The 12731-nt window shown below is 33.5% G+C and overlaps 1 protein-coding gene across 2 annotated transcripts; it reads right to left on the bottom strand.

Moving 5' to 3' along the window:
• Positions 1 to 3737: 3737 nt before the first annotated feature.
• LOC147395668 (putative germin-like protein 2-1) lies at positions 3738 to 10896 on the bottom strand. Of its 2 annotated transcripts, XM_086450701.1 has the most exons (4): positions 10871 to 10896; positions 8024 to 8034; positions 4398 to 4484; positions 3738 to 4273 (listed from the first exon to the last, which is right to left on the bottom strand). In XM_086450701.1, exons 1-4 carry the CDS (start codon positions 10894 to 10896, stop codon positions 3738 to 3740), a joined length of 660 nt encoding a protein of 219 aa, XP_086306827.1. The 2 variants fall into 2 exon arrangements, with proteins under 2 accessions (XP_086306827.1, XP_086306828.1); XM_086450702.1 differs by lacking the exons at positions 8024 to 8034; positions 10871 to 10896 and having other exon boundaries at positions 4398 to 4512.
• Between the last annotated feature and the right edge of the window lie 1835 nt (positions 10897 to 12731).

Genomic DNA, 12731 nt, shown 5'->3' on the forward strand with positions numbered 1-12731 from the left:
TAGCATAGTTTTACAAGCCTCCTGCTACAAAGTTTCCTTCTCCATAAACGCAACGCACATCCCTTCTGATTTTATTAAGGATTCTTCTACATTTGAACATAATGTTCTCCATCATCCAAGGAAATCCTCTGATCCCTTGTTCTTTGGCCCTGGATCACACTTATATTCATTCCCCAGCAAAATTTAACTTCAGCCAACCCGGGTCTGGTTTGGACCAAGAAATTGAACCTTTGGTTCTTTAGCTTCGATAAAGTGTAAAGAAATGGATGAACACCAATCAGGATTTGCATTGATATGAACAACAAACACTAGGGGTGCAGCTTGGTCTAGTTCAAAACAAGAACCGAACCAAACAGATAACTTTGAGGTGGTTTGGTTCGGTTTAGAACAAGTTGTGATTCAGTTCTGGGTTTCGAAAATAGAGAACTGATCAATTTGATTTGGTTCTTGAATCAAGTTTGTATAGAACCAAACCAAACCGAGAACCGAACCCTTATACAATAAATAAATATATATGTATATACTACTTATTATGAATTATTTTAAGAGTTGGGACATAGATTAATAATATTTTATGGATAAACTAATAACTTTTTTATGGATAAATTAGTGATTTACTGTATGAATTTTTTTGTTTATTACATTTATTTTTTCATTAAAAAATGTACTTAAAATTTATAGAATATTAGCAATTTGTAGAATTGAACCGAACAGAATTTATTTCGGTTTGGGTTGGTTTGATTCCAATGGAACTGACCTATATCGGTTTGGTTCCAATTTGATCTCAAGCCAAACCAAACCGAACCAAGTTGCACACCTCACAAGCACAACATAAGTCTGAAATGGGAATAAAGAATAAGAAAACAAAAGATGAATGATCCCTTAGTGACACAAAGGCTCCAGGGCTTAGATATAAAATTTAGTCATAAATTTTGAGATAACAAAGATATGGTACATTATTTTAAAACGATTTTGCCTTAAGTTTTATATTCGTTCTCAATTTGTAACCATTTTGTTCTATTATCTACATGAACCGTGATAATCTAACTACCTCACATGGCAAACTCAATCGAGGAGCATAGATCTATGGTTCCCGAACTTGTCATGTCAATTGATTGAGTATGCCACATGGGGTAGTTAGATTATCACAACTCTATCTATATAGTTGAATCAAAAGTGTGCATCAATAAATTTTCTTTTTTGTTTTTATATTACTACGTTACTAGTCATGTGACACAAAATTAAAAACACAGAATCACTTATAATGAATCTTATAATTTAATCCTTTACTTTCTTGGAGCAAAAAAAATCTACTTAAAAGTAGGGGAGTCAATTGAGGCTGTCGCCAACTAGCCCAATCAGTCCCGCCCGAAAAAATGAAGGCTAGGACCTTTGTATAGAGCCCGCAAAGGAAGGGCCTGCTGTAATAATTTTCAGTCTGTTAAATCCGGTTTGGCATAGGGTCTTATAGTAACCATTCCTACCTGAACCGCTAGTTAATCTTTTAAAAATATTTAATTAATTGAAAAATGCATTTTTTTCATTAAAAATATTGAATTTTAGTGATTTTATTGGGCTGAGTGTAGCTCAAGTCAAGCTTGTCCCATTAAGACCGGGCTAGGGGTTAATCGATTTAGGCCCGATAATAATATAAGGCTAGTCTAGATGGGGAAGGTGGAGGGCATGCACAAATCATGAAAGAGAGGCATGCACCATATATTTATATTAAGAGTCCGGATCCTATATGCGCCCAGGGTGGAGGATTGAAACAGCCATGTAAGCCCCAATCCAAGGAAATTTTAAGAAGGAGATATTTCCTGACTCCATCGATGCCTCAAATAGAAAGATTTAATTTTGTTTAAATGTATAAAGATGATCATTTTAATTGCTACAAAACATTTCTTGGGATAAAATAGTGATCCAGACATGCGAACATGTCTAACTTGAACACCATTAAACAAAATTAAGCCCCAAGGTAAAAGTCTTATAATCGTTAGATTCCAAATTATTAATCATTAATCATGGGGTGCTTTATGACATGATGAACAGACGAAAGCATCTCTATAATACTTTTTCCCAATAGTTCCTTGTAACTTTTTTAGAAGGTTAAGAAAGTACTATATCAAAAAGACAGTAAAATCACTCTATTTAATTTGAGACTTTAATGGACGTCAATTTTCAAGGCTTTTGATCTAGATTTTTTGTAATCTAATCTTAGACCATGAAGCCTAGATGGATGAGGTGTTTTTATGTATTTATTTTTCAATCTAGTGCTCTCTCGACTATAGGAAAAACGGGCCATAGAGAATCTATTCTTGCAGAGATTAGTTTTTTTATTTTATTTTATATATATATATATATTTAAAATGTCTTGATGCAACTAGAATCCTGTGAAGTCTAATTCGAGTCCGACAATAGGGTGTTTGGAGAATCAAAAATCCAGTGAAACTTTGTTTGAATTTGACGATGGAGTGTTTGGACTGAGTCGATTAACATGCATGAGCAGGTAGCAATTAATGTCTAGTATCTTTTGAGTTTGATCTTTGCATTAATGCAAGAGTAAAGGATTGGAGATTGCATTATGAGTTCATGTCAAAGAAATGTACTAGGTTCTTGAACCAGGAATTGAAAAAAGAGCCATAAAGGGGGGTATTTCCCAAACCTTCGGAGGTGCTATCGAATAAAAAAATGTGAATTTTCTAAGAATCAAGCTAGCTGGACCATTTTTATATTGTTTAGACTTTTCTTAATTAGTTGTTAAAATTAGTTTGTGTCGAATAAAATAGTTGGAGGTTAGAAAAATATAAGAGTCGTGCTGGAGTAAACATCATTGGGGACAATGGTGTGCACAAAACCTTAGACGCTTCTCACTTGTATCTTGATGAAAAGCATCTATGGTTCTATCTATATATATCACATCCAAGTTAGCAATGTCTGCAACAATGTCAATCTCAATGTTACTTCAGCATTCGTCCTACATATAAATGGTTGGGGGTTGAATAGAATTGAAACTCTATATATAAGACTTCGCTGGTTCATTTTGAGAAGAAGATAATTTGATTTTAGGCTTGTGAGTAGAGCTATTGTTTTTGAGAAAAGACCATTTTTGGAATGGAGTGATTCTCCATGATTCGTTTTGGACAGATCCACAGTAGGTCAAGTTGAGCTCTAAATTTTAATCAATGCTCGCAAATTCGTCAAATTCAGCTTCCGAAATGGTAATTCAGCCTTCTTAAATTCTATCCCCACGTTATTTTTTTTTTCTTATTTTGAATTAAAGTTATGTCATAAGAACACTTTTCAGCATTTGGTGGGGGATTTGGTTTTATTTTTCTTTTTTCGATATCGTTGGGTTTCCCCACATGACCAAAGGGAGAAAGTATGGCTATAAAGATGGCCAAGTACGGGGTAATTTTTAAGTGTTTTTTGTTTGTTTGTTGTTGGAGACCACTCCTCGCAAGCTTTCTGCTATTATACTTGTAATTGTGCAAGGCTTTAGCCTTTGGTATTAATCAAGGGCACCGATCCTTCAAAGGGAACACTGATGCAAAGTCTTTGAGATATAATAACTAACACAGTATTAAATACTTAATGAGTAGGATTTGTGAAAATTTTAATTGATTGTAAGCGAAACGACGGAATGAAAGACAAACTAGAAACCAGTTCCATAGATTATCTACGGAAGACTCAGTGGCACATAATCACTTGCTATAATATCTCCGTCATATGTTATTTGGCTAGAATTGTGCCTGGAGGCCATCAACTATGCTCTTATCAACTTGAAAGGCCTTTGTGAGAACTTCAGTTGGGATGGGCTCTTTTGATCCAAACACGGCATTAGCTATAGTGATGACACCAGGGTTCTGGCTGCTCAAGGCGGCAATTGCAACGGCATTTCCATATCCAACATTGCGTTGGAAGTGAATGAGACCGACTGGGAAAACAAATACATCTCCCTTTTGAAGGACTTTGGTGATGAGCCGGTTTTCAGGATTGGAGGTCACGAAGCCAACCGAGAGCGTGCCTTCGAGGACCGTCAGGATCTCACTTGCACGAGGGTGCGTGTGTGGAGGGTTAACACCCAATGGCGCGTAGTCTATGCGTGCCATGGAGATTCCAAGAGTGTTGAGTCCAAGTATCTGAGCTACATTTACTGGGGTAACCCTAGATCCTTGAGGGTTCGATGTGTTGCCTTGTATGTGGAGCCCAGTAAAGAAAAAATCATTGGCTTGAGCGAGCTTTGGATCCTTACAGAGCTTACCATTCACTAGTGCTGCAAAGAACCATATGATAATTGAGAAATAAAACAGTATTACTTATAAACAACACGATTAAGTAAAAAAGTAAAAACCAACCAAAAATATCTCTCTCAGTGCAACTTCACAAAGATAGCATACCAGAGCTGCTTGGGTCTGCGATGCAGAAGTCCTGCAAGGGACTAGGCTCAAAGGCAATGACAAAAGAGCAAGTGAAAGCTAGCAGTACTCCCAACAAAAGAATGTGGTTTGCCATATTTGAAACCTTTTTTCTAATCTGTCGTAGAAAAAGAGCAAAATAAACTTAACAAAAGAAGGCAAAATAGCTGGAGTTATGAAATAAGCTAGATTTGTGTACTCTATATATAGAGGTAGGTTGATATGAAAGTATAGAAGAAATTAATAGTTATTTTATGAGGTGGCCGTCCAAATACATTGACTAGGTCTTTGTTTCATGAATCCGACCCCTCTCCAAGTTAATGCAATTAGCCTTTCTAGCCGACCTTATTCATTCCTTTAGATTCATTTAATATTTTAAGTTATCTTATTACACTATATCTATAGGAAGTATGACTCATTCAATCTAGATTCTAGAGGACAAACATTAGCCCCATGTTTTTTTATTATATAAAACTGTGTTATTATATACAAATATTTGCTCCCTAAGGTAGGAAGAAGAAGCCACAAAATCCATCGTAGAAGCAAGTATGTTTCAAGTTGGCCAATCGAATATTGTCATGTGGAGCCCATCATTTTGGTGTTCTTGCTAAGGACCAAAAATTAGCATGACTCGTGATTTCTAGTTATAATCATAAATTTCGAGCATTTCTCACCTGTGTTTTTTAGTCGTCCTTATCCAGTTGGACCAAAATCCATTTCAAGCTTTGGTGATGATGGAGGAGGATTTAGATGAAGAATTGTTACGATCCTAGATCACAAATAAGAGAAAAATAAATTATAGAAATAGAGAAGCCAATTCGAGGATACCAAACCTCCTAAGTTAAATAAGAACAATGAAAATTCATCTTAGGACTCTAAAATGAGCATTACAATTTATTAGCATTTTCTTCCTGTAAATAAGAAAACTATTAGAAAATCAACTAGGTTGTGCTAAGCCAAGAAGTGGGAATCATAGAGAGATCATGGTAATGGTATGATTATGGGAGATATTTTGAAGGATTTGTTAGGATTTTTGGGCTAGTAAAGGAAGGTTGAGATGATAAGGATAGTTCTTGTATGGATAAGGGGTTGGAATTGTGGAGAAAGATAGAATTCAAATTTCGAAACTCCGTTTTTCAAATAGTGTAGAAACACACTAGCCAAAGACTCATAACCAAGAAAAAGAAGAAGAACAATTAAAATGAGGAAAAGAAAAATACTAAGTTAATTCAAAATGCAATTTTACAAGTTGTAAATAAGAACTCCACTTATACAAGATATGAAATTTAAAGCAAAATCCACAAGTATGAATCGAAGTAATGTTGAAAACGATGTTTTCTGACTCATCTACCTCAAAACAACGAGTTCAATAACTAATGCATTGAGACACCTCAATTCAAATTCAAACTCATACTCAAGTTCAAACATTAATGGGTACAAGAATAAAACACAAGAGTGCAGCCAGGTATTCTAGCCAGCGCACGATCTACTAGGCTTGTACAATGGGGTAAATTATGTGATGAAACCTGTTCAAGCATTGGGATATAAAACCCCACTTAAAATAAGGCAAGTTATTCAAATTTTGAAAAGCAAAAACAAGCTTAACAAAAGTCACCGTTTTGAGATCACTAGTCATCATCATCTCTAATATAGAAAGAGATTTAAAGCTAGTGGATATGTAGTTGAGGAAGGAAGAAGTCCAGAATTATTCATGAAGTTGCATGCCGTCCAAACATATTTGACATCTTCTTGGTTTTTTTTTTTTTTTGATTTATAAGCTAGGGTTAAAGGGACCCTACCCTGAAAAACACTGCTAACGAGTCTACATAAAAATTAAATCTTCCTCTATGATTCTTACTAGATCTTGAGGAACATTACTCATCTTCTTGGTTAATTTCTTGAATAAGCTGCTTCTGAAGAAACCATATAAATTTGCATTCTATACTCGATTCAATGTTTTAAGATAGATTGGGGTACAACTAAGAATGACACAATCATTCCCATATTACATGTTTTTGGAGAGCCGTCTTTCCCTCCTTAATTAGGAGAGGTGCTATGGGCAATCTAAGTTTTACTTATTTCACCGAAATTAAAATTAAAAATAAATGGTGAAATACCATATCGTCTGCAAAATATGATGAAATTCCGAGTCCAGTACACTATTCATATTAATTCCAAAAACATGCATGAATCATTTTTTAGCGAATTTGATGGTAGATATTTTTAATTCAAAGAGACGAACTCGTTAATAAATTACCTACAGATTCACCATTAAAAAATAAGGATATTTTGTCTTAAAATTTATCAACGAATTTGTCACTTTAATATTAGAGAATTCGTCACTTTAAAATTAAGGATATTTTGAATTTAAATTTACCAACTAATTCGTTACTTTAATACCAGCAAATTCATCACTTTAAATTAAAAATACCTACTAGCGAACTGTCTAATTTTTTTTTAAGGTTTATGTTTGTTAGATTTAGGATTTTATATGAGCTAATCTTAATGGTAGACAGCTGCTGAAGTTGTTTCAATGTGTTATGACACTTTGTAAATGTTGAGATAATAACTCGAACAAAACTTTTGTAATGTATTAATAGTGTGTTTTAATATTTAATGAAGGTGTAATAAACTATTTAAGATATTGGGGGTGTAATAAGAAAATGTTGCCGTGCCAATAATACCTCTCAACATAGATAATATATGGTGCACCTTCCTAACTTTTCACATAAACTCATATTTTTCCTTAATACTTTGGTAAAAAATTTATGCAAACTCCAAATCTCCACCGTTTAGGGAAGAAATGACAGTTCACATTTACAAGGTGGATTATTTTAAGATAACCATCCTTATCATTCAAAAATAAGTTGCAAATCGGTTTACCTAATTATTTCTCGACATTCCATGGGATACAAAGTAAGAATAGAAAATACAACATAAGTGCCCGCTCCAACGTTGGCCCCACTTCTTTCGAGTTAGATCCACCTGACAGGAATTATGAAAAACCTTCCCAACTAAAGATCATCTTTTTAGTAGGAATTTTAGCTTTCCAAATGGCTGCCCAGATCGGATCCTCCATACCTCTAGTTCTAATAGAATTCCAAGCTCCTTTGGATCTCTACCGATGATGCAATTTCCTGCACTAGACCTTCAACTTCCAGCAAGGCTCTTAGAGAAGTATTAGCTCCATCCCTGGACTACCTTTATGCTGTCCCGCAAAATTTATCTTCAGCTTACCGGGGTCTGGTCTGGTCTGGACCTGCTGCTTCCTTAAAGTATAAAGAAATGTCATGAACAACAATCGGGACTTGGATTGATATGAACAACAAACACAGCATAAGGCCGGAATGGGAAGGGGAATAAAGAACAATAAAACAAAAGATGGATATATCTGTTAGTGACACAAAGGCTTCAGGTTTTAAATATAAAATTTTGTCATAAATTTTGGGATAACAAAGATATGGTACATTAATTGAAAACGATTTTGCATAAATATTACAATCTTTTTCAATTTCTAACCCTTCCTGTAATATTGTCTATATACATTGAACGGAAACTGTGGATCAATAAATTTCCTTTTTTGTTTTTATTGTACTACACATAATCACTTATAACGAATCTTATAATTTAATCCTTTCCTTTTGTAGAGAAAAAAATAATCTTCTTAAAAGTAGCGGTGTCAATAGAGGATGTCAGCCCGCTAGCTCGACCCGACCTGCCCGGTTAGAAACTTTATATAGAGCCTGCAATGGTAGGGCCTGCTTTAATAATTTTTAGTCTGTTAAATCCGGTTTAGGATAGGGCCTTATAATGTCTAACCCGACCTTAATCTTTTATAAATACTTATAATATATTTAATTATTTGAAAAATATATTTTTTTCATTAAAAATATTGAATTTTAGTCATTTTATTGGACCCATGCTCGAGCCCATTAAGACCGGGCTAGGGCTTAGTCGATTTAGGCCGAAAATAGTATAAAGCTAGTTCGGATAGAACCCGACTCTTTATGCTGGGTTAGGGCCCGACCATGCCACATTGACAACCCTATTTAAAATTTCACAGGGAATAGAATAAGTAGGTTGTACAGCATTACAGATGGAAGATGGAGGGCATGTAGAAGTCATGAAAGGGAGGGATGCACCATACATATTTATGTGAGAGTCCTTATCCTATGCGCCTAGGATGGAGGATTGAAACCCGCCCCCCACACCTCAACACATGCCACGTAAGCCACAATCCGAGGAAATTTTATGAAAGAGAGATTTAATCAATCCCTAGGTGCATATGATCCAGACTCCATTGATGCCTAAAATAGTAAGATTTAATTTTTTTTAAAATGAGTTAAGATAATCATTTTAATTACTAAAACTTTTCTTAGGGGTAAAATAGTGATCCATACATGATATCAAGGAAGCGAATATGTCTAATTTGAAAAACATTAAACAAACTTAAGCCCAAAGGTAAAAGTCTTCTAAACGTTAGATTCCAAATTGTTAATCATTAATGATGGGTTGCTTTATGACATGATTAGCAGGCGAACGCATCACTATAGCACGTTTTCCCAATAGTTTCTTGTAGCATTTTTAGATGGTCAAGAATGTGCCATGTTGAAAAGACAATAAAATCAATTTATTTAATTGGGGAGTTTAATGGTCGTCCATATTCAAGGGTTTTGATCTATATATTTTTTAATCTAATCTAAATTATGAATCCTAAAGGGATGAGGTGTTTTTATTGATTTTTCACTATAGAGCTCTCTTGACTATGGGAAAAGCGCTACGAGAAGCTATAGTGAAAAAAATGCTATAAAGAATCCTCAATAAAATTAATGTAATCTCTATAAAAATCCTATTAGGGTTTCATGTAATATTCATCAAAGAATCCTCAATAAAATTAGTTTTCTTCAAGAAATATGATTTATTGAGAATTTATTTGATGATTTTTACATGAACTCTACTAGGGTATTTTTAGGGATTACATCAACCAAGATATTAGAAACTAACCTAATATAGATATACTAATCATCTATAATTCCTTTTTGTATAAAGAGGGATTTCAATGGGTATCACGTTGTTCTTTGTGCTGTAACCATCAAGAAACAAATGACCATTCACTATGTGAAAAAAGCCTATATTTGACGGTCTCGGTCCGTCAAATATTTTCTTGTAGAATTTTTTTTTGACGGCCCTTAGCTGTCAAATTATTGGAAAATGAACTTCAAAAAAAACAAAAAAATTCTCTAGTCTATGACCGTCAAATATGGAGGTTTAAGAAACAATAAGACGGTCATCTAATTTACCAATCACAACAATTGAAATAGTAATAAAAAATCATAAAACAAAGATCATTCATAGAAACCAAATCTTGACCACCCAAGAAACTCAATTTACATTAAATCCAATTATAAATCAAACACAAAATTTATCATTGCAGTACCAACTAATTCACAAACAGTATTTTCATCTATTCTAGATAGTTTTAAGAGTTAAATTCAGATATTTGAAGATACACCATCTACCTGTATCTGTTGAATACAAAAGTCTCAAGCGTAGACAAACCAAGCCTTTGAAACAAACAAAACTTATCATCTTCGACAATCAGGTTGGGTGTACAGGTTGGATCATAGCTTGTCTGATGAGTAAGGGAAGGGCCGGCCACTGGAGGGAGTTCCCAATAGACATCTAGCACAGATTCGACAAACCTACTGTTCTAAAACTGATTGGAAAAAGAAATTGCCTTGTTGCTGTGATTGAAATCATCCCGCATAATTCGTCTACATCCATGGTTCCCCTTCTCCACATAGTTCTTCTACGTCCACTGCCTTGTCCAAGAACTTGTCCCTTTTCATCCTTATCCTAGCTTCATCATATCCTTAAAGTAGCTGTGTCGACTGCCTGCAAAAAAAAATTATAGTTCAAGATGATGAAATGAAGCAACCTAAGATTTGAAATCACACCCAACTCATTAGACCCAAAATATTAATGGTTGTTGACTCATGAGATTTCCTTGGTGGGACTTTCACATGTTGGGGTCCAAATCCCCGTTTATGCAAGCAATTATAGTTCAGCAGATGCACAGGACCATAGAAAGTAAAGATTCATCCACACCAACACCATCCAAAGATGTTTTTCTTATACAGTTTTACTTAAAATAACAATCTGACTTTCATTAAAAAATTTATAAAATAAAAATAAATATTACCTCCCATTTTCAAGGATGGAACAAAAGTGCACTTGCATGAAGAGATGGGTCTAGATGTACTGCACTAAATACTGGTAGGACCTTCCGACCACATGGAATTACAGAATTTGAAATGTGAACAAAGTAGATTTTTCATATACTTAAATAACTAATGCATGCAAGATTATTATGTGTAAAGTATCTAATTTATTTAATTTATATAGAAACCTTTAAAACTGACATCTTTGATAGCTTATCGATGCACAAACTTGACAATGTTCCCACACTTGAGAGTTTCATTAATAAGTTACATTTAATATATTACAAAAACAAATCATATCCATCATTGAAAAAGAAAAGAAAGTTTATAAAAAAAAAAATTACAGAGAGAAGGAGAGAGAGATTCTTACATTTTGAGTAAATTCCATATTCTTATAGTCTTCCCAGTTCAAATACTCATCTTTTTTGCTTGATTTTTCTTATATTATGATGTTCTAACTGTGGAAAATAATAAGAGAAAATTATGTTTGATTTCAATTTTGAGATAGAACCTTAAAAAAAGCATAAAAGAGAAGAAAAACAAGAAGTTACCTTTAACTGTTCTAGTGCAGTTGGTGACTGACCAAAAAATAGTACTGCCATGGTCATTAAGTGAGAAGTTGTTTCATAGCCACCCAACAAAGAATAAAAAACAAAACTCAAATATTAAAAAAAAATACAGAATTGGAGAAGATGTCAATAATAGGATGAACAAATATACCTTATCATACATAACTCCATTTGCAACAGACTTGGCAAGAATTGTTCGAGATTTTTGTCCCCTTTTAGATGTGGTTAACTTTTCAACATCCACACCATTCTGAGTCATACAAAAAATGCTTTCAATTACTGAGGGTTACAAAATCCTATTCTGAAATATAATGTTATTCAAATGTAACTATGTTAAACCATTATTTTATAAGTACTACACTACCATTTTAGCAGTTATAATTACAGTTACACCTTTAGCTTCAATGAAATAGTTGTAGATGTCTTTGAAGATCTCAATCGCTGCATTGCAACCTCCGCATCTTTGCTTCCACCAATAAAATTTGGATGCAAAGTATTTATATAATCCATTTGAATGATTAATATTCTAGCTCCAATTCTTCAAGAACAAGGGAACCACATCTAGCCAATGTTTATTGAATTCATTTTTAAATTGAGAACAAGAAACAAAGGCAGAAGTCTAGAAAATTGATTTATCTCAAATTAGGATTGTAATCTAATTTTTCTTTATAATTTAGTTGTAAGTATAAAATAATATAAATGGTATAATCTTGTTAAGGTAAAACTTGTATATATACAAAAGAGAGCTAACAACTTATTATATTCCTTGTTTTGTTCCTATGATTTTTAAAACTTTTAGAATATTCAATTATGAAATTGAGGCAACTCAATTAGAAAATGTAAATCACCATGAATACTTACACATTCCAAACTTTAAACCATATGCATAATTAAGGATGAAAATATGAGAATACTTTTACAGTTATGTTTTAGACAAGTATTACACAAAATATATGGAAATTCTCAAAAAATCCCTTGCTTAGTTTCATTGTGGATGGAGAGCTAGGAATTGAATCATCAAACTTATTAGCTGTACTTTTAGACTATCATCTGGATCAGACTATAAAAACAAAATCATAAGATCAATTGTGCTTCAAAAGTTTAAAAAAAAAAAAAAATGTATAGAGAAGGATGGGGCTGACATGAGGAGGTTTAGTTGGATTAGCAATACAAGGAAAAACAATCTACCAAAAAAATCAAGGAAAAATAACCATATTAATGAATCTTAACGCAAAAGGGGAATGTTATAAAATAGAGAATATTATTAGTAAGTTGTACTTTGGTGCATCAGTACAAGTTAAAGTCTCTAATATGATTTTGTTTCCTCGTGTTGGACATCATTTGACCTACTGTGCTTAATAAAAGATGGAAATTTGTGTATTGATGGAATTCAATTTGGTGAAGATTGTTTGATCTACGAGGAAAGGAAAATGATTCCTTGGTAGAAATACAAGTGAGGAATAAAATAAATATTTTCCTTAGCAATGTTAGTCATATTTTTGAGTTCATTACAAATCATGTACATA

Source organism: Akebia trifoliata, chromosome 8 (assembly GCF_017979445.1).
Source record: "Akebia trifoliata isolate Shusen 1 chromosome 8, ASM1797944v1, whole genome shotgun sequence".
Lineage (NCBI taxonomy): Eukaryota > Viridiplantae > Streptophyta > Magnoliopsida > Ranunculales > Lardizabalaceae > Akebia > Akebia trifoliata.

Excerpts from the sequence above, each read along its gene's own strand:
- LOC147395668 (XM_086450701.1), bottom strand. The coding sequence starts at position 10,896 with ATGAAACTCTCAAGTGTGGGAACATT. Across the intron at positions 4,274-4,397 it reads CGCAGACCCAAGCAGCTCTG|CACTAGTGAATGGTAAGCTC; the intron begins GTATGCTATCTT and ends GGTTCTTTGCAG.